We start from the raw sequence: 23440 nt of genomic DNA, 5'->3' as shown, positions 1-23440 counted from the left end.
GCAGAATCTTTTTGTCAAAGGTGTTTATCATGCCAACAAATGAATCCAAACAGAAAATCAGTGGTGGGGACAGGAATAATTGGTCGAGAGGGTAGTCCCTTCACCAGGTTACAAATAGATTTCATTGAAATGCCCTTACACAACTGTTTGAAATATGTACTTGTAATTGTATGCTTGTTCTCAAGGTGGGTAGAAGCTTTTCCTACACGACATTGTGATTCAATTACAGTAGCAAAACTAATGCTCAGAGAAATAATCCCAAGGTACGGTTTTCCAGTCACTATTGAGAGTGATGGAGGAAGCCATTTTGATAATAAACTGTTGAAGTTAATTTGCGAAGCTATGAGTATTGAGCAGAAAATACACTGTGCATACAGACCAGAGGCATCAGGTGTAGTTGAACAAATAAATGGAACTATCAAAAACAGAATTGGAAAAATGTGTCTAGAAACAGGAGTTAAGTGGACTGATGCTCTTCCACTTGTTTTGATGTCAATAAGAAGTACACCAGATAAAAAGACAGGTTTGAGTCCTCATGAAATTTTGATGGGAAGAGTTATGAGGCAAGCTTTTGTACCTGTAGGTAAACTGTTGAGCATAAATGACAGTGCAATTTTGGATTACTGTAAAAGGTTATCTGATATGGTAACTTCTGTGTCTAATCAGGTGGGAACTGAAGCACAATCAAATGACAAAGTTTTGACACATGATCTGAGACCTGGAGACTGGGTCAGAACGAAAGTACATCGGAGGAGGAATTGTCTATCTCCTAGATGGCAGAAACCTAGGCAGGTAATCTTGATCACTACTAATGCTGTAAAGTGCAGAGGATTGAAGCGTTGGATTCATCCAAGTCATACTATTCCAATACCAACTCCTGAGAATTCTGATGTTGAAAGTGATACCACAGATGACTCTGATTCTGAAGCAGAAGACAGAACAGAAGGTGAAGTAATTCCAGATTCTGAAGATCGACAAGAAAGTCGACATCTGGAAACTGTGCCGGTGAATGGAAATCTGACAAGAAAAGACTTAGAAATAATTGAAATAGATTCTGAAGGTGAAGAGAATCTGTTAAAAGGAAAGATAACTGAGGATTCGATTGTCTATGTTGAAGACAGAGAAGCTGAACCAAAAGAAGTTTCAGACCAGGAGAGTATCGAAAGGCAGAGAACAAGCTCTGAAGTAAGGAACAAAAATCCGAAATCTGGGAAGCTAGAGGTAATTGAGGAAGAGGAAGAGAACGAATTACCGAGTACCAGTGATGGAAGACAAAGTGAAGTTCCTGAAGGAGTGAAATTGCCGAATAGAGAAGTTCCTGAGTCAATTGAAATTTCAGACTACGAAACTGAGGAAAGTGACGTGGAAGGTGGAAGTGAAAGCAGAAAGAAAAGGACTTGGAAGTCAGAATCGAATAATTCTGAACCAAAGAAAAAGTACGTAAGAAAAGCAGACTACTGGCCTGGTGGAAGATTGAGAGTCAGATTGATTAAAAAGCCAATAGAACAAGTTGAAGAAATCAGTAGTCAAAAGAGTCCTGGAAAAGAGGTTGGAGTTGGAAGGAAAATAGAAGTGATATCAAGAAAAGGGAAGAGAATAATTAGACCGAACCAGAAATACAAGTCTCCTGAGTGGACTTACTTAGTAATTCCACCTGTTATAGACATATATGATAGTAGTGAAGAAGAAAACGAAATCCAAGAAATTAGTGACAATGATTGAAGTACAAATTTATTAAATTGGCATAAGGCTGAAGAAATCCTGTTAGTTGACACAAGGTCGAAGAAAAACTGTCTAGTAAAAGAAAAACTTATGTATGACATAAGGTCGAAGAAATCTTGTTTAGGGTTATAAAAAGAAAAATATTTTAAAAGGGGGGTGTATATAAATTTTAAAATTTATTTTTATTTTTATTTTTATTTTGAGGCTAAAACTAACCTAAAAATGCCTTACATTAAGGAGAGCACTTCAAAATGCTCTGTTTTTAAAAGATGCTGTAAGATGACTCTGGTATGTCTGCTCATTTTAGTTCTGCTCTGGTTGGTACTAGCTGTGATTATACCTTTAGAAATGAATAGAGAATTACACAAAGTTAATTTAACAAGCAAAGCTCTGGTTAGCCAAACTAAACATAGTGCATCTGCAAAAGTAATTGATCATCAGCCTAACATTCATCAAGATAAATCAATAGGTGATTTTTCAAGCAATACTTTCACAAAGCTTTTGAGTGAATATGTAAAGGTAATGGATGCAAAGGATTGTTATGTATGCGTTAAGTTGCCCGCTTCTGTTTCTGAGGGAGTAACATATAATATGCTTCCTCTCACTTATGCTGTTACATGTAGTGTATTAACTAGTTTATTTTATCAAACTGGTCGTTTAGAATATTACTATTCAAATTATGATGAGATTTTTGCTAATGTTAAAATTGATAATGCTTTAAATAAGCATAAGAAAGCTAAACAATTAAGAGAATATTTCCTTGTTACTAACGAACTCACTTATGAGTATGCTTACAAGAATAATCTAACATGTAAATTAAGTGCTGAAGGGAAGAAATTTCTGAATATGGTTGAGGAGAGAAGAGCAATTTATAAGAGAAATGAATTAGTCAAGCAGACTAAGTCATCATTCTGGCAAAAAGAGGATGAGAAACTAAATGGCAAAATGCTTGAAAATATTGCAATTCACATAGACAAACCTGTTAGTGGAAAGCTTTGCATTAGAAGAGATAACACACTTTTTGATAATTATTTTGTAGGTGCAAGCAACTGTGAAGATACTTATCAGATTTTGGGAGGTTGGGGATTTAAAGGTGGAAAAGATCCTATCTTACCTGGAATTTATTTTGTTTGTGGTGACAAAGCCTACTACAACCTTCCAGACCATTGGTATGGAACTTGTTATGTGGGAATTGTTTTTCCTAAAGTGTTTCATGTTGACAGAGATTCAGAAGGATTATTTAAAATTCACAATTATGTAAATAGAGCTAAAAGAGAAACTTTTACTGAAGTTCTGGGAGATATTTTTCAAGCTGTAATACCTTTTGTTGGTATAACCCTAAATGCAGGGAGAATCAGAAAATTGTCCACTATAGTTGATAGATTATCAACTGACACTGCTGATGGATTTCAATTAGTGAATGTTGAAGTTATTGCTATTAGATCCATGGTAATTCAAGATCGTCTTGCTTTAGACATACTCCTAGCAAAAGAGGGAGGAGTCTGTGGCATTTTACATGTCCAACATTGCTGTACATATATACCGGATGAAAGTAAAAATATTGAAATGTATATTAAGAATATTACACAAATGCATTCTGAAATAATTCCTTTAGAAGAAGAAGATTTTACTGGGAAACTTTCAAATAGGTTTCAAGCAATTAAAAACTGGTTTCATAATATCGGAAGTTCAATTCTTGGCAAGATTCTGGCACCTTTGATTATAATTATATTCATTTTTATTTTGACTAAAGTAGGTTGTCTGTTGCATAAAAGAAAGAAGCATTTAAGAGAAAAGAAGAGAATTTATAAACTCAGAAAAGAAGAGGAAAGGGAGATTGAGTTGCAGGAGTTACATAGAGAGCGTCATGTTAATTGCAAGGATTATGCTGAAACAGACTTTTAGGTTTACTAATACAATGAATTTGAATCGATTTCTTATAAATTAAATTTACCAAAATTTTGAGTGCTGGTGTGGTGATTTGTTAATCACCAGATGAGGGAGTTGATGGAGCGAGATAGAAAACAAAATTTTGTTTAAACTCGCAAAGTCACATTTCCATAACATGAATAAAATTATTAATGATTTGTGATATGTCGTGCTAATACAACCTAGATTAAACTTTACACGTGGGGGGACTAACATGTGTGCTCATAAACGTGCATAAATGTTGCATCTTTTTGTTCGTGCAAAATAATAAAATAATTTATTGTTTTCGTTTTTGTCATTACTAACTGCTGCATATTTAAAATAAGCATGTGCTTGTTTTGCTTTTTCTTGTCTGTGTGATGTCATTTCTACTATTCTAGGTGCATATGGGTCTCATAGAAAAACGAAGACTGGTAAATATAAACGCTGCTTTATTTGTTTGCAATGGCTAGGTAACATTTTGATTAATCGGGTGGGTTAATTAATTAGTAAACCATGGGGTGGATACAGAATATACTTTATTTCTTACATTAATACTTTTCTTGTGTTTGTTTTATACTAGAAATCATAAGTTGCCTGCTTTTGAGGCCTAACTATTTGAGCCGCACAAAAAGAGCTAATTCATATTTCTGCAGAAAGTCACGAGACGCCCATTCTGAATTAAAACGTTTATTGAGGCTGCATTCACAAAGCAAAAACTGATGAGCTGACATCATTCTGTCGGACATGGCCAAGGTCGAAAGTGAACTTTTTGTCAGTCCTTAACTTGGCATCCGCGGAAGTTGCACTGTAAGACTATGGAAGCTGCGAGGATGACTTAAAACAAAGTTGCAATCGCAGGAAGCCTCTGGCTTCACGTGGAAGAGACAATGGTCTTTGTAAGACATGATTTTGTGGAACTTTTTAAGAATCGGGTGACATGTCACTTGTCACTCTCAGCCAATGGGACGTCGAGTATTTCTGAAAACTTTCCTTTGCTAGTTTAGTTAGCGTAGAAAGGTATAAAAAGTCATGCCCTTAGGGTCGGGCTGGCTGCTGCTTTCTGACTTTCCGATGAGGGTGATGTGCTGCTGGACTTTGCGTGGAGCACGTAAGAATCCTCAAAGAACTTTACTTTAATTTCTGTCTATTTAGCTCAGTTAGGGAAATAGGTTTTAGAAATGCTAAACTTTATATAATTTCTTTAAAATTGATTCAATTGCTTAAATTGTATTTTTCCATATTTCTTACTATCATGCTTGCTTTAATGCTAATAAAATTCGATTATAAAACTTACAACTTATATACCATAATTTAGAAAATAAAATCTTACTTTTGACAAACAAGCTGGTCTTGGTTATTTAGAAGTATAGGTTACCTTTAGCTAGATCACGTCGCCTATAGTGGTCATTTAAATGTTTGGGTTTTATTCTAATGACAATATTCTTTCTGCTAATGTATAAAATGTTTATAGTTTGTAAATAATGTGTATATAGATTTATTTGACCACCTGATTCAGTAGGCCCAAAAATATATCAGGTTCATAAATGGGTCCATGTATAGTTTAGAATTTTGTTTATAGGTTATGAAATTGGGTAGCGTAGTTTATGATATATTTTCTATAGCCCGCTGGATCACACCCGTGCAATTTGCCCATTACAAGAAATCTTGAAGACGCATGTGTACCCACGCGCCAGTGGACATTTTCACCTGCAGAGTTAAGTTGCAGTCCTGATTTCTTCGAGTCTCAAGCGCTCACTTGCTAGTACCCATCTGCCACTTGAAATAAATGGTACTTTCACATTTCAGAGTCCCTTTTTGCTTTCTTATGATTAATGGCTCTCCAGTGCAGATGCTAGTTTGCCTTAGACGGCAGACAGAAAAAAGTTTTAATTTCACCTTGCAGAATGAGACTAATAGTAAATTATCTACCAAGAAAATGAGAGTTGCTGCCGATTTTTCTGATAAAGAAATCATGAATAGTGCATTCTCCTCATACCGTTTATGCCAAGTTCGCATTCATTTTCTTTTGAAGGTGACCACTCTCTACCCTTTCCCGCTCTTGCCTTGTCCTGTATTTGGCATGGCTGACACCAGTGATCGCCTATTTCTGCCACCAGGTGTAGTGCAACTAGCCCCTCAAGCCTTTTTTCTGTTTAAGGTAGTGGCTTCAAATGCAGTAGCGTCCGGTGTCCATGCAAAGTGTCAGGGCGGGGGGGTGAGGGGACTGGGGCAGGCGCGCAACACCCATTGAACTCACCGGGCTTCAGCCCCCCCCCCCCCCCCCGTCGTGTGTGGCAGCCCGGGATGAGACAGATCCCGGGCACACACAGAGCCGCACCCGAACGTTTCACTGGTCTTTAAAAGACCATTTGAATGTTAATTAGGCCTTGCTGTTGTTTCACCCCTTGTTGGAGCCCCTGCAGCTCCACTCTGCCTACTGATTAAAGGTTCAGCCCCCGCCGAAATATTTTTCCTAGCCCCCCCCCCAAAATTTGGCTCTAGTTGCGCCTCTGGACTGGGGACCACGGACATCCAAAATAAACACAACAAAAAAAACATAACTGCCCCTCCGATGCTCCCCTTTGGCTCTGTGTACTGCAGGCACAGACTCCCAGAATCCCCAGCGGCCAATCATGACGCTGCTCTGAGAGCAGCATCAGGATTGGCCAGAGCACTTTGAATTTGTGCTCCCAGGTAGACTGGGAGCCTGCGCCTGCTGTCTCCAACCCGGCAACGCAGCTCGGGTTGGAGACAGCTTCAGGGCGCATGTCGGGTTGGCCATCTGTCATACCTACCACTCCCACTCTGCCTGTCATCCCCGTGACTCCATCCCCTAGATACGACGCTACAGAGAAAAAAAAAATTATAACAAACACAGGTTTATTATCGTTTTATTTTTCATTTTTTGGCCTGTTGGCAGGGGCTGACGCTCCTGCGCCATAGCAGATAAGCCGCCGCTGTTCAAATGTAGAAAGGCACTGGCATGAACAGACACCAGTGCAACAGGTAATTCTGCTGACCAACACAGGTTAAGTTCTATTCTACTTTTCTTACATATTACTTTCATACTATCTCTTAATGTTTACTTACTTTATTGAAATTTGTAATAAGCAGACAAAATCTCATTAGACAGAACTTACGTGAAAACTTCAAGACCCCATCCTGCCACTGCAGTGAACATTCTTGGGCCAAGGTCCCTGGCCGGGTTCATGGCGCAGCCAGAGTTCATCCCTAAGGAACAGCCTAGAAGGAAAATGAGCAGACCGACAGCCACTGGCTCCACTCCGTGAGGTGCCCCTTTATTTCTGGAGTCGAAAATAGCAAACACAGAAATAACGAGAAGAGCTGTTGATGCCACCTGTTCAATGGGAAGATAAAATAGCAAATTTCAAAGGTGTGTTCAAAAGTGTATCTCATTTCAAAGATGTCTTCACTCCAAATATAATTTGTTTTAATAAGAAAGTTTTTTTGGGATGTTACTTCTAAGTATGCAGGGGAAAATACAGTACCCACACATCTGTTTTCCTCATCCTAGTCCTTACATACTTGAGTTGAATCTTAACCCTTAGACAGATAACCATATATTCAAATTCAAATTCAAAAAAGCGTTATTTCGATATACACAGTAATATCATAAAAGCATACATTGTTAAAAAAGCATACATTGTTAAAAGCAGATATAAGTCACAAGATGCCAGTGCGTTTCCATTTTAGGAGCATCAAACATTTTAAGAAGAAGAGGGGTATTATCAAAAAGTGACAAGTGCATTTTTATAAAATCAAGAGTTAAGAATAAGGCGATCTTTAAAATATTATGCATTTAAAAAGTTTCTAAAATACGTAAATACATTTAATATATTACATCGAGTTACTAAACTTTGCCAAAAGTTTCAAAAATTTAGCTAGGGTGTGGACCACTTCCATATTTTCCAGCCGTTGTAGTCTAAGGAAAGCATTTCTACAAGACCGGAGGCCCCACTCCTTAAGAATTGGTTTAAGTAGGATCTTTCTTGGAACCTGATAAAATTTACAGAATAAAATACAGTGCAAATTAGTTTGGGGGGCGAGATCATCACAGGGGCAGGGCGGCATTTCTCTCGACCAGTCATTACAGGCTGGGAAAGTAATTAAACGATAAAAAGATCCCAATCTAAACCTTGCGAGAAGCTTTCTAGTGTAGCAATTAATGTCACTTGCCAGCTACAATTGCAGGCCTTGTTCCATTGTAATTTGTTGGTAAGCTAACACTGATTTTTTAAGTTTTTCCGTGGACCATCTTTTATTCGCTAGGTGGTCCATAGCCAATTTACGTAGCACTTTCCTCGGCATTTTTTCCATACTAGATGGGTTCTTAAAAAACTCAGGGTGGCCAATCTCTGTCAACATTTTTTCCACAAAAGACAGCCATACATTTAATTTGCTTTACACCATCAAGGTGTAGGCAATCAGATATTATGTTGCGATTAAAGACTGTCTCTGGGGTTAGCCACAGCTTATGCCATAACAAAATCGGCTCAGTCATTATTATATCGGAGATATAGGGGAGACCCAATTCTATGTGTACAAAATAGCTAGCTGTAGATTTGGGAACCCCCAGGAGGTATCTGAGAAAGCAGTTTTCGGATTGTTGAATTGAAATTGAAGTATCAATCCCCCAGATACCAGAACCATAGGTGGCCGTAGATACACATTTCGCCTTGTATATTACAATCAACTCCTTAACGGGTCTACCCCCAATTTTAACCGCAAAATTCTGCTAAGCTCCGATCGCCTTAAGTCCCTTTTCCCTCATAAAAAGTGTAAACTTTGAGACAGCCCTTTGTAGGCCCAGCCTGGTTTGGGACATAATGGCAGCGTCATCCGCATACAGAAAAATGGGGACGGGTGGCCCTGGGCTGAGGGGTAATCATTTTGAAAGCTCTTAAGGTGGTCGCCAATAGTGTTAATATAGAGGGAGAAGAGTAGGGGTGCTAAGATGCACCCTTGTCTCACCCCCCTCTTGATGGAAAATCTTGACGAGCACTCCCCTCGTTGTCCAAAGCGCACCCTTGCCCCAGCATCCCTGTATAATTCCTTGATGAAATTAAGGATTAAAGGGTCCAAACCCAGGTCCTCAAGTGTGGACCATAACTGATTGTGGTCAACACAATCGAATGCTGAACTCAAATCAATAAAAGTATTAAAAGGTTCCCTTTCTTAGCTTCAGTATACTTAGAAATTAAAAAATATAAATTTAGGCTCTGCTCAACCGTTCCCATGCCAGGGCGAAAGCCATACTGAAAAATCGATAGAATGTTGGCATCCTCAGTCCATTGTTGCACACGCTTTAAGATGATACGGCCAGCTACCTTCATTAAGGCGTCAAGGAGGGAAATTGGACGATAGCAGGATGGATCCTGTCTGTCCCCCTTTTTAAATATAGGAACAACTATCGCTTCTGACCACGTTGCAATAAGTCCATGGGTGTTAGCACAGTTCATCACGATGGTTAATAAAGGGGCCCAAAGATCGATTTCAGCTTTAAAAACATCAATTGGTATCGCATCCGGGCCCGGTGCCGTGCCTGAGGGGCTCTCTCTTTTGGCCAGAGTGACCTTCTCGCAAGTAAAAACAATATCCAACGGGAGAGTTCCCAGGCAGGATCTAGTATTATCGCAAGATGAAGTAAGAGCCGGGAGAGATAAATGGGTGGGGAATGAGTTACCGTACAGATTTTGAAAGTGGGCCACCCAGGTATCCCCATTTATTGCTATATCTATCATCTCAGGATTTTTGTCCCGGACAAAGGGGGCATTTACAGCCTTCCAGAAGGCAGTTGGATCCCTGTTTTCAGAGGAAGATATTAAAGCTTGCCAAGCCTCATGTTTCAGGGTTTTCTCCCTAGTCTTAATTGCACAGCGATACTGGTGTCTGGCCTGGCGGATCTCACATGGGGATCTAGGCGTGGCATGTAAGGCCTTTTTTAGGGATTTTAGTGCAGATGTACAGTTCTTATCAAACCACCCTTTGGGTTTATAAGGTCCTGACTTGAACTGGCGGGAGAGTAGGTATTTTAACGACTCTTGTATCTTTGAGAAAGAATCCAAGATTTTTAAAGGGTGTTCTGATGGAGATAAACAAATGTCAATCTCTTACTTTCTTGCAATGAATAATTTATCAAGGAGCACCGCGGGATCTACCTTATCCCATTTAAGGGTGTACCCATTGGTACGCCCGATGGAAATAGGTTGTTGGTAGATAGTAGAATTATCCCTAAATGCCTGCTTATGTGAGGACTTATTAATAGTAAAAGCTATTGCATAGTGATCGCCATAAATATCATCTAACATTTTCCATGATGAGAGTAAATGAGCATGTGTTTTGGAAAAAAGCGTGAAATCTATCACAGTATTAGAACCTCTTCCATGAAACGTTGGCTGAAAAGGTATGGAAGGTGAGCATAAGTCGTTGATGTAGGACAAATTAAAATAAAAGAAAAAATTATTTAAGATGTCCCCTGTTTTGGAGTGGGTAAAATGATTCGGAGTGTCATCCAAAGGGGACCCAAGGCCACAGATTCCCTTCGGGCCATACTGGCAAATATTGCAATTGAAATCACCCAGCCAAGCGAGGACACACTCCCCGCCTTCAGATTCTTTTAGGGTGACAATTGTGTGACTCAATTCATTTATAATTCGTGACAAATTTTCTGAGGCCACATTATTATAGAAATTTATTAAGAACAGATTAAGTGAGTTACCCCATCTAATCACGACAACCTGGTAAAATTCAGTAGGAATGTGTTTCAACACAGTAAGTCCACATAAACACATAAACCGCCCCTGTTTCTTCCCTGATTACTTGCTAGAGCTGGTGAATGGAAGGTCTGAAACCCAAGAAGGTGGACAGGATTTATTGCCCATGTTTCCTGGAAACATAGGATGGTGTAACTATTCACTAATTCCAACCATGGTTGGAAGCCAGTTTTAATTGCAAGGCCTGCCACGTTCCAGTTAAGAACTAAAAGTTGGGGGAAGAAACAGGTATGTGTGTAGGATGCATGGCACAACACCTTTTTTTTTTTTACCATAAGTAGTAGAACATGGATTAGGAGATAAGACAGTATCATAGTTCCCAACATCCCCCACTAAATTAGTTTCTATTTGCTGAGAAAACGGGGTAGGAGATTTTCCAGGGATAAGCTCACCAATTGTAATCGAGCTAGCAATACTGTTGTGTGTTAAGTTACACCCTGCGGAGCAATCATTTTTCGCGTCATAGTAAGATGAATTTAACACAGTATTTCCCATTTTGGTAGAATTCGAAAGCTCAGGGCCAACCCCTAAGCTCACATTCAAATCTGATTGTAATAGAAAGTAATCCCCCGATGTTACTTGTAGGGGCTCAGATGGCCTACTGGTGGAAATAGGAGTAAAAATAATAGGTTCGTTAGGTGTTTTAGATTTGCTCGAATACTCATGAGTACATCCTAATTGAAGATCAGATAAAGTGAGTCATTCATTTTCATCTAAACCAGAGAGGGGATCAAATGGATTATATAATGGAATATTCCAATGCCCATTTGGGTTTGTGGGGTGATATCTGTTACCAGAAGGAAGGAAGAACCTGTTGGAGCGTTGGTGTGGGAAAAAGGGGGGAAAACTGTTTGTTTTATTACTTAATACTGTGAAATGAGAGTTACGATAGGGAATTTGCGGGGGATTGTAACGACTCAGGGTTGGTGGATAATTGAGAGGCGTCATCAGAGCTTCAGGATAAAAATGGCTCAGGTTACGGGATGAGGCACTCCCATCACCTCTCCCTGGAAACCAATCACTGACATGCGTTATAACTCTATGATCCCTAAAGTTAACTATCACAACGTCCCCCTCAATATCTTTTGGTCGGGAACCCACCCAGTTACACCGTCTAACAGATATTATATCTCCATTTAGGAGAGGTCTGTTGTTACGTAGCCAATAAATGACTTCGTTTTTAAGACTAGTGTAGGTTTCTGAGATTCCATCTGGCACAACCGGGACTCCAGTCAGAATAATGACGTAGTTAGATGCTTCTGGAGGTAAATCTACGTTATCCCTGATACTAGGTTTTGCTGTATGCGTTTTGGATGCCTTGGTTGAAGGTAAACTTTTAATAGTAGGGAGTTTCGAGGAACATAATTTAGCTTTCTCTCTGTGTAGATCTTGAGGCGCCACCGGTCTCGGGGGAATTGTCTGGGGAGTCACTCGTTTAGGTATGGGGTAGTCCACTTGGGGCCTGATTGTTCTCTGTGATGGATGTTTAATTAATGGCCCATTTACCTGAGGTTTAGTTTGTTTTGGGACTTCGTTGGGATTGGAAGCTGCCAATATACAATTCATTTGATCACCCAGCCTTTTGACTCTCTCTGTAAGCGGTAACAAAAGAGATTTTAGGAGGCCTTCCATAGCCTCCATTATCCCTTTTAGGGACGAGCCTTCTGGGAGCAAACTTGTTGTTGCTGTAAGCCCTGTTGGTACGTCCTTCATTAAGTCCTTTGCTACCTTTTTCGTTAAATCCGCTGATGGTAAAGGTATTTTTGAGCATTTACCCCTTTTTCTGTCCCCTCCCTTCTTCCTTCTTTTTTTAGGTGGTGAACGTTGAGCTCCCTGATGCCTTTTGGTTTGTGTCTTTTCTTTTGGTACACTAATTGCTATCGGAGAGTGCGTCTCCGACACTACTTCCAACACTACTAGTGAGTTAGATAAAGGAAGTGAGGCATTTATATTTGACTGTGAAGCTACGTCTAAGTCTATTGGAGAGTGTAACTCTATTAGGGAGTTAGATACAGGAGGTGGCTCATTGGTATTAGTATCGTTAGTTATCTCATTGATAGAAATTGTTGGAGATCTATCTTGAAAAATTAAGGGGATACTTTCAGTGCTAAATAGCTCTGAGTCTGCGTTTGCTAACGTGTTGTTATTTTGTTGTGGAGTGGCTACGTCCTTCTGGGCCAGGGATAAGGACTTGTGTTTGAGAAGTTCGATGGATAACCGACGCTCAGCACGTCTCTCAGCCAGTGCGAAATCTCTATCTATTTCTCGAGTAGCCCTGGCAAAATATTTATCTAGGGGTCCTAGTATTGAAACCCCTACAGTAGAGGGTAAGGCATTTGGTGTACATGTAGACATACTGGAACCTAAGATCGATAGCAATTTGAAAATTAATCAAAAGTGGTCTACTAAATGATAAGTCCCGGAACTGTAATAGACATATGACAATAACGGTTAATGGAGTCAGACCGGGAACAGCTTACTGTGTCTAAGTCAGAAATTCAGGATAAGGTCCTGGCCGTGATGTAAGAAGGCAGGCCCAGCCCAGCCTCCTGTAGCCCCTGACAGCCACAGATGGCCCGCCCTTTGCCCGGGCTTTGCCCGGCGCGTCCCGCGCGCGTCCTCGCGGGATGAGGGACCGGTCGCGTCTTTATGCGCCTCCTGGTGCGCTGCGGTGACGGGTCTCGTGTTCTGAGGGCTGCTGGGGGCTGTAGTTTCCTAGCTTACCGGCCGGTCAGCTCCTTAGAACAGCTCCGAGCCCGTGAGGTAAACAGAGCACAAACACAGTGTGGGAAGGAGTGAAGTCAAGCCCGTCCTCGGGCGGGGAGCAGGTCAGTCTTTCTGCCCAGGATTATTTAGGTGCACCAATATAATAACCAGATAACCATATAATAAATGACTGGAAAGAAAGCAGTTCTATTTCTTTAACACAGTGGAAGAATCTTTCTTACCTTTCTATATTAAACCCCTGCCCCCTTTACCTATTGTCTGTCCTCGTTTGAGGGGCCACAGGGCAAGCAGGTGCAACTAGGACACAACCATGATGGTTGGGATAGTTTGCCTCTTGTGTCCTAGAGTCAGTTCTACAATGGCTTTGCAAACTTGGCCAAGTATCCCCATCTGCACTTGACTTTCAAGGTAGTGAGAGCGAGCAGTCAAAGGCTTTTCTGAGAGGTAGTGTGGGGATTAGAGATTCAAAACTCAAGCAGTCACACAACAGATAAAATAACTGACTGTCCAGCCTATGGCTTGGCTTATTGAAAAGGGAAGTACTTTAGTCTCAAAGCACCTCAATAGGGTGTTCTGCAAAATTCTATAGGCATCTCACATGAGATTTTAGAGTTTGGTTGTCAATGAAGTCTATCATAGGCAAGAATTGGACAGAGGTGCGAGCAGGAATCAGACACATATGCGAGGTCACAACTGTGCGTGTGTGTTTATATATATTAAAAAATATATATTTATATATATATATGAACATATATTTATATGTGTTAACAGACACACACAATTGTGACCTCACATATGTGCCCGTTTCCTGCTAGCACCTCTGCCCAATATATAAAGCACCCACGGTGGTGCAGGAAAGACTTATGAGCCTAAGACCACCACCACCGAGGACAGAGAACAGCAATGTTCCAAAAAAACAGTCAACAGGAAACGAAAGAACAGACGGTGGGGCAAAGGACAAACAAAGCAAAAACACTTGCACACAGAGAAACAATCAACGCAGATGAGCGCCCACACTGATACAGCAAACACAGTAATCAATCTAACTAAGATGGTGCTTTCACCTGAAGAGGAACGAATTCTTTCACTTGGGCTCATGTTCTGCACCAAAAACAATTTCGACTATGCCCAGGCCAGAATAGACCTCTTTCATTTCCTGAGGAAACTCAAATTTCAAAAACATTTTTTTCACACAGTAAAAAACAGCTCTAACACTAGTGATACTGAAATTGACCCTAATTCACTAACAGTAAAAGACATGGCCCTGCTGCAAGACCTTGTTAATATGGAAGACACACTTAATCCAGAAACGATAATGGAATTCGCCACAACATCGGGGTTTGAAACATCTAGCACCACCAAATCACCGTTCAAACCCAGATCCACATTTATGCCCATAATGCCCAAGGATGGCTTGGATATTTTCGTGGAAAATGTCACGAAAGATCTTAAAGAATTGGCATACAAAAGTAGCAGAGAATTTGTGACCAGTAATCAAAACAAAATGACTAAGTACAACGAATTGATGAATAAAATCAAACTAAGACAAGAGGTGGTGGTACGCTGGTCAGATAAATGGGGAAATGTCGTCCTCTAGCCCCTAGACCAGTAAAACATTGAAGCCCACAAACAGACAAAGAATGTTACAGCCGTGTGAGCCCTAACATCATAGTAGGAATTAAAGAAAGATTTCACAAAGCCCTCTATGACTGGAATAGGGCAGGTCTACTCACCAAACAAGAATTTGAGTATCTAAAGTGTGATTATCCTGTACTGCCCCAACTATACCTAATTCCAAAGATTCACAAGGACCCTGTGTGCCTGCCTGCAAGACCAATAATTGCTGCAATTGGCGGACTCTAGGAAAACACCTCCAGATACATAGACCATTTCCTACAGCCATTTGTGCAGGCACTCCCAGCATACATCAAGGATACAGGGGGCTTCCTCAGAAAGATTTATGAGGTAAAATGGGAAATGAACTACCTACTAATGATCCTTGATGTTAATGAGGGGTGGGCAGAATTTGAGTAGTCGCGCTACGCAAAATTCCGCGAAACGGTAAGAAATCTCAGCGAGTACGCAGAAATTCAGCAAACACGCGGGATTGCTTGTTCGCGATGCTTTTTTCATGTTCGCGATCACTGTTTGGGTGCACGGGGGGAAATATCTCACGAACACGCATTTTGAGAACGCAAACAAGCAAAAAATACCACGAAGGCGCAGAACGTAGAATTTTTGGCAATTTCGCGTTCCCCGCGGAACGTAAAATTACCCAAATTCCGCGAGTGGAACGGAATTTACCACCTAGGCCTAATGTTAATACACTCTACATGAGCATAAGACACACTGATGGTCTCAATGCACTACACCACTTTTTAGGCAAAAGACCAATGCCCATGTTCCAGCATTCACTGATGATTGTTCAAATGGCTGAGTTCTGTCTTGACAACAATGTGTTTGTTTTTGACAATCTGACTTATAAACAACTGCAGGGCACGCCCATGGGTACTTGCTTCACCCCCAGCTATGCTAATTTGCATATGGGCTGGTGGGAGGAGCAAGTGCTCATGGTGGTGCACTCTGCAACTTTTGCTGAAAATGTAATAATGTATGTCAGATATATCAACAACATTTCTATATCGCGGAAAGGATCCGAAGAGAGTGCCAAAATCTTCGCTGACGAGATCAACCACAATTCATTGAATCTCGGTTTCACCTGTAATACGAGCAGTGCAAGCATACACTTCCTAGATCTAGAGGTACATGTTGAGGGAGGCAAATTGCAATCTAAAACATTTAGAAAGCCCACTGCAGGCAACACCATACTGCATGCGCACAGCTTTCACCCAACCTCTCTCAAGGAAAGTATACCTTACGCCGAATGCCTACGCATGAAGCAAAACTGCAGCACCACCAGCAGCCTAGAACAAGCAACAGGGGAACTCTGCGACAGACTGTCGCGCAGAGGCTACAGTCAGGAAACGCTTACCAGAGCCAGAAACAAAAGCAGCAAATAAAACACCCAGAGAGCTGTTAGACTTGGAAACTAGCACCAGTGCCAAAAAAACTGAAAAGGAGTATACTAGCACTTAGACACCTAGACTGATAACAGGCTTTAATGCATACCATGCCCAAGTCAGAAAAACAGTATACAGATACTGGAATTCTGTTAGAAATGACCCTGTCATTGGAGCTATTTCCAGTAAAAATCCCCAAATCACGTTCAGAAGAGCTAAATCAATGAGACAGGAGATAGTGAACAACGCTCCTTGCAAAACTAAGGCTAGTGGCTCATGGTTAAAATCACCCAAGGGCTTTTTCAAATGTGCCAAATGTAAGGCTTGTAAACACGGTGTGAATACCAAGGAAGTCACATTACCCTTTAGACAGTCCCCCTACATCATCAGAGGGTACTATACATGCAAATCAGACTTTGCTGTATATGTCTTGTCCTGTACCTGTGGGAAAATTTACGTGGCCAGCACCACCCACCAAGTCCACGTACGCATCTTACAACATCTAAGAGCAATTGCAAATATCGACCCTACATATCCTGTTGCACAACACATCAATACAGCCCACAGTGGCAGGGCGCAAGATCTTTCATTCTATGTGGTAGACACCATCCCCAAGAACCCAAGAGGGGGCAACAGGCTACTTGCACTAAGAAGGCTTGAATCGCGCTATATCATTTTGTATAATTCCAAAATTCCCAATGGGATGAAGGCAGATGAAGCACTAACTGTGGCTCTCGCTGCTTGTCACTCTTCTCTTTCCAGACTCTGCGATGTTAGGACACACCTTTTTTCTAATTTCTAATTCACAAATTTTTTCCCACTTCTAACTCACGATTTAATGATCTTGTGACATCTCACCCTCACCTCATGTACAGTGCCCGCCAATCTCACTTTCTCACCTTCAACTGCGCCTCACTTTTGGCAGCAGAGGCTCACGTCTCTCTAGTTTTTAGATTACACTTGTTCAATTAGCCGCTTTTTAGTCCTTAGCCCACTTGGGCAGCACCCACCTTCCTTTGGAGTACTTTAACGACAGTATCTACACTGGTTGGAACCCCCCTGTTTACTATGTCCCAGGCAAACGAGACACTCTCTTACAGGCACCATACGTACTTAAGCAACACGCTAGTTAACATGTGCCCTCTGTGATTTTCTGTTGATGACTCTTTGCCAGCCACACGGGCACCCAGTCTTACTCCTACACTGATTATTTTGCCTAAACGACAGACCCTAGCAACCTGCACGTACATCTCTTAAACTGCCGTACGATTTATCTTGACGATCTAAAAGGCACTTACCCGGGGTATACTACAGGTTAAACGCCCACCACCGGCATCATCACACACCATACACCAACCAGTTTGTAACATTCTTTAAGACGGAAAGATTTTGAGCCTCCCCTTTGCCCCAAAAACTTGTTTTCATAACATTCATGCAGATCGTAGGCTAACGGGCGCTGAAATGTTTTCTTTATCGCTACACATGAGCGTCTGATGATGTCACACATGGGCAGAAACTAGCATCCAGTTTCTCATGTTGATTAACATTTATTTTATTTTTGTAAATGCTATGCCATCAATACGTTTACATTGTTCTTGTTATTTTACTATAATGTACCGACATTACTGGCATCATATGTACGTTTCTCTGTTATTTATGCACTGTCATGCTATTTTATGTAACAGGAACCCTCTATGTCTTTGATGGTGCCCGTGTGGTATCCATGACAACCCTGACATGAGTGAAGTGTATATAATCTGTACAGTAGTGTGACCTAGACGTAGTGACCAAGACAGTACGCCGCAGAAACTTGTCTAGCTTTTGTTGGATCATTAAAACTTTTGTGCTATTACTTTTTGCTTTTTGTTTGTAGATAAAGAATAAATGAAGTTATATTAATTTAAAGGTGGTGGATACATTATAAGTCTATATATACATATATATATATATATATATACATATATATATATATATATATATATATATATATGTATATATAGACAGGAAACCTGCTCTCTCTTTCAAAATTCAAACCAAATTGCTTTTCCACACGGGGAGCTGCATGTTAGCAGCTCCCCATGTGGAAAAGCAATGCCGGCTCCTGAGGGTCGCGGGGAGCCGGCGGGACAGTGGGGGGATTGGGGACCCCCCCACGGTCCCCAACGGAGAGGGTTAGCCCCTGGCTATGGGGTCCCCGGGGCTACAAGTGGCCCGGGAGGGGGGCCAACCAGCCCCCCCTCCCCCAAAATTAAAAAAATTATAATAAAATAGATAGGCCGGCCCCGGGGGATGGGGTCCCGTGGGCCATAAGTGGCCAGAGGAGGGGTGCAACGCAGCCCCCCTCCCAAAAAAAAAACAATAAAAAAGGCAATGCCCCTGGGCATAGGGTCCCTGGGGCTGATTAAGGCCTCAGAAGGGGGCCACGCAGCCCCCTTCCCAATTTTTTACATTTTTTTTTAAGAAAAAGAAGGGAGGCTACGCCGCCCACTTCTTAAAAATAAAAAAATAAATACCGGCATCGCGTCAGAGGACATGCCCCCTCCTTTCAGCACTCTGCAAATGCACCCCCTGGCGCGTTTGCAGATGGGGTACGAATTCCCCTTGAATACTGGGGGTTCCTGGGGGCCAAGTAGCCCACCAGGTACCTCCAGTTTGCGCCAGGGGGCCCGTTGCAGAGAGGTGTTCTGAGGCCACGCCCCTTTTTACACCTCTCTGCAACGCAGCTCTGTGGCACTTAGAGGAGGTAGCTGGTGGGCTAGCGGCACCCCAGGGACCCTCAGGATTCAAGAGGAGTTAATCCCCCAACTTAAAACGCGCCTTGGGGCGCGTTTGCACAGTGGTGAAGTGAATGGGCGGGGCCTGAGTTCACGTGTGCAAACACACCCTGTGGCACGGTATAAGTTGGGGAATTAATTCCTCATCAATCCTGAGGGTCCCTGGGGGCCAACTAGCCCACCAGGTAACTCCAGTAAGCGCCACGGAGCAGCGTGGCAGAGTGTTGTAAAAAGGGGCATTGCCTCTGAACACCTCTCTGCAACGCAGGCCCCCGGTGCATACTGGAGGTACCTGGTGGACTAGTTGGCCCCCAGGGACCCACATGATTGAGGAGGAATTAATTCTCTAACTTAAAACACGCCCTGAGGAGTTAATCTCCCAACTTAAAATGGCCACAGGGCGTGTTTACAGAGTGGGGAAGGGAGGGGACGGGCCTGAGGTGACTTGTGCAAAAACGCCCTACCGCGCGTTTTAAGTTGGGGAAATAATTCCCCTTCAATCCTGAGGGCCCCTGGGGGCCAACTAGTCCACCAGGTGCTTCCAGTAAGCACCACTGTGCTGCGTTGCATAGAGGTGATGCAATGCCCATTTTCTCTGCAAGGCAGCTCTGTGGTGCTAACTAGACATACCTGATGGCTAGTTGTATCCAAGGGACACTCAGGATTTAAGGGGACTTTATCCCCCAAATTAAAATGGCCACAGGGCGTGTTTGCACACGTCGGCTCAGCCACCCCCCTCCCTTTACCAGTGTGCAAACGCGCCCTGTGGCGCATTTTAAGAGGTCGTTTTAATCTCCCTGCCCTATTATTTACTAGGGGCTTACAGAGGAGGTCATGCTAATAACAGGGGTACCCCAACGCATAGTGTTCGCTGGTGTATGTAGGTGTTTTAACTGTATTTTAAGTGTGTTTTACAATAGCACTGGCTCTAGGACTGGTTAGTCAGAGTCAGTTACCACCAGTACCCATCTGAAAAAGTTGAGGGTACAGGATGATTTTGCACCAAGGCCTCTTTCTGCTCCTCGGTTTGTTTTTTCTGCACGTCATCCTTCTTCCTGCACTTTTCTTCATCTTTGAGGACTTCTGTTGCTTCTTTCTGCATTTCTTTTTCTTCTTTCTGTGTTTTTTCTTCTTTCTTCACATGTCCTACCTCTGTAGGCATAGTTAGAAACTAGCATTTAAAAAAGCTTTGAGGTTTCAGTTACGTTAAAGTTACAGTTAGAAATTAGCATTTAAAAAACCTTTGCAATTTACTGAAAAAGCCATAGGATTCAGGCACGTTATAGTTAGGAATTAGCATTTAAAAAACCTTAGAAATTCACAGATAAAACCATAGGTTTCAGGCACGTTATAGTTAGGAATTAGCATTTAAAAAACCTTAGAAATTCACAGAAAAAACATAGGTTTCAGGGGTGTTATATTTAGCTGGACATTTCACTCCTACAAAACCGTTGAAATTCCCCCGTACGCAGCCCAGGTGCAAAGGGGTGTAGTGGTGCTTGAAACCTCTGTAGGTGCCAATGGAGGGTCGTGGAAGTTCGGCAGCTACAGTGCATCATTGACCAGGCCGGTGGAACCAGGACAAAGAATCCAGATGAGAAGAACCTGAAAGCAGAGGTGACAGTGTCCAAACTACTCGGAGTTGACCAGGTGGCACAGGAGCACAATACCAGCCCTGTTTCAGGTTCTTGGTGTAGAGGAAACAGAATCTGTGGAGGCCAAGCTGAGTTGTGGAAGCCCAGGAGCCTTTCATGAGCTGTCTCATGCTGTTCGACAAATGCAGCAAGGTCAGTGGCCGGCAGGATCATCAACAAGCCTTGGCAAATGCAAGCAACGGGAGAAGATGCTTGGTTGCAAGGTCTGTGGTACTAAACCAGCAGGAGTAAGTCAGGGCCGGCCCTCAGAGAAAGCAGTTGATCCAGCATGAATATATGTAGCCCCCTTGAGGATCCTCTGGAATCGGGCACAGGAGGTCGGAAGAAAGCCCCAGGAGCACATAAGAGAAGATGGTCCACAATGTATCGAAAGCAGGGGCTGCTTGGAGCTTGAAGATCTTCACTGAAGAAAGCCAACAAGCCCTGATAACTCCAAAAAGATGCAGTCCATAGGGAGGCGGTCCACGTTGGCTGGAGAGGGATTGCAGAGAAAACTAGTGAGGCCTCTAGAGAACCAACACACCACAACATGTGTTGGAAAACTGGGCGGTGTCCATGGGACAACAGGATCAGCAAATCGATCATCGACGTTGAGGTGTCTGCAGATGCAAAGAAGTGACTCCTTCACTTTACGGGAGATTCCTTCATGCTTGGATGCAGGCAGAATCCTTGGTGGCTCAGCGAATTCACAGCCACTGATTTGCAAAGCTTCAGAAAACCACAGGGACGAAGATGCAGCAGGATTCATTCTACTGGGAGCAGTCTTGTCATGAGTCCTGCCTTGAAGAACAGCAGAGTTCCAGTGTCCACCAGAAGAAGAGTCTGTGAACAATCTTCAGCGACGGGCAGTCGGTTCCAGAAGTTGTTGTTGGGACGAATCTAAGGGCCCTCCCTAAGAGGAGCCCTTAAGTAAACCTAAAAAGGCAAAGGACCTCTTCTCTGGTAACCCACCTATTAGAGGACATCACAGACCCCACTCGGACATCCTATTCAGTCAGATTCTCCCAGGGGACAAAATCTAACATGGCAGAGTCACATTGCCACCTGGAGGAGGTCTGGGCACCTCCCTAGGGAGGAGCTTGATAGGGGGTGGTCACTCCCCTGTCATTTGTGTAGTTTCACACCAGAATGGGAGCCAAGGGCTCCTGCACTGGGCAAAACTGGTTTATGCATGGAGGGCACCAAATGCGCCCTCCATTGCAGCCTAGTGGTGCTCAGAAGCGACCCCACCCTACATAATTCTAAAGAAAATCCTTTGTTCAACTTACCCTGACAGAGTGAAGCTCATCAGCAGGGGGGCAGAACACTGTCTAGGGTTGGCAGCAGCGTGGGCTGGCAGTCAGACCCCATAAGGCTACACAGGTAGGTATTGGGAGGATCCTCTAATGAGCCCCCCAGTACATGGCATCATGCAACTAACACTGGAATCAGCGTAGTTGCATGATTCCAACATGTATGATACCAAACAAGACCAGGTTCGGGGCAGCCATTATGTAGTTAGATATCTCAACTTGCTATGTCCACTACATACCTTATAATGGCTGTCCCACACTTACAAAGCTCAGAAAATGGAATACAGGGTTTGTTGGAGCACCTCTGCTTGTGCCACACTTTTAGAACCATGCACCCTGCCCTTGGACTGAAGAGCCTACCTTAGGAGTGACTTATAGGTTTAAAGTGCAGTGACTGGCATATAAAGGAAACTTTGTATCTGAAGTGAAGGGTGTGTGCACCCTATCACACAGACTGCAATGTAAGCTTCTGCAGACACAGTTTGCACGTGCTCCTGTAGGTAGCATAATACGTGCTGGAGCCCATAGGAGGCCCCTGGTGTACCAATGCCCTGGGTACCTCAGTCTTATATACTAGGGACTTAAAATGGTACCCCAGTATTCCAATTGTGGGGTGTACAAAAGTCCTTACCAGTAAATGTAGAGGGGAGAGCACTTTCACGGGGGTCCTGGTTAACAGGATCCCAAGGAACTGCAGTCAAAACAGACTGACACCAGGCAAAAAGTGGGAGTATCTATGACAGAAAGACTCTACTTTCCTACAGCTTGCTTGTCTACCTAACCAAAATGTTTATGACTCTTTGCCTTTCTCTATGGCCTTGCTGTCTTTATTCTGCTGTTGGCTGAGTTGTATACAGCTTTCACTTGCCAGGCTGTTGCTTGACTTTCTCTGACGTTTTTGGGGGTCTGTTTCCTATGCAATGTTATAGCTCTGCTGTCATTGGCCCTTCTGCACCACATGATGCCGCCATGGCACTGCCACTTGCATGTCGGTGCACTGTGTACTATGCTCATATTGTGCATAGCACAGAGTGCGCTCATGACAGTGCAAGCAGAAAGGGGAACAACATGTGTCCCCATGCACACACCCCACGGGCAAAATCGCCATGGGACCCTGCCTGAGGACCCTTCCCTACCATTCTGCCAACCTTCTCATGGCAGGATCCTTGCCATTAACGGTCCACAAAATGCAGATTGAGATCAGCACACTGGTGTTGGCATTGGCACTGCCACTATTGATCACTGCTTTCCTCACCCCTGCAAGATCCAAATTCCTGGCGGTGGCAGCGGTCTTGTGGTGGTCCAACTGCCATGATCGTGATCAAGCGATTAGGGCCACCATACTCGTAATCAGGCCCCAAGTCTTCCTTGTCCTAGTCATCATTTATGCATCTTCCCCTTTCAAAGGCCAACTATGTGGCACTTTTGTTGGGACTCTGTGTTAATTGGTGCTTAATATGGACAAGTGGATCCTTGGACAATCTTGGACATGCTATAGGTAAAGGAGGCAGGGATTTATAATAGAAAAGAAAGAAAGACGTTTAC

The 23440-nt window shown here is 42.8% G+C and overlaps 1 protein-coding gene across 1 annotated transcript in view; it reads right to left on the bottom strand.

Annotated features, from left to right (window-relative positions):
• AQP9 (aquaporin 9) overlaps nucleotides 1-23440 on the bottom strand; it is a 257451-nt gene that overhangs the window by 32120 nt on the left and 201891 nt on the right. Inside the window, exon 5 of the mRNA XM_078685164.1 lies at nucleotides 6774-6991. Coding sequence (XP_078541290.1) covers nucleotides 6774-6991 — 218 coding nt within the window. The remainder of the gene's footprint in view (nucleotides 1-6773; nucleotides 6992-23440) is intronic.

This window comes from Lissotriton helveticus, chromosome 3_2, assembly GCF_964261635.1.
Source record: "Lissotriton helveticus chromosome 3_2, aLisHel1.1, whole genome shotgun sequence".
NCBI lineage: Eukaryota > Metazoa > Chordata > Amphibia > Caudata > Salamandridae > Lissotriton > Lissotriton helveticus.
The sequence above is the reverse complement of the archived record's forward strand: the minus strand, read 5'-3'. Positions and strand labels throughout refer to the sequence as shown.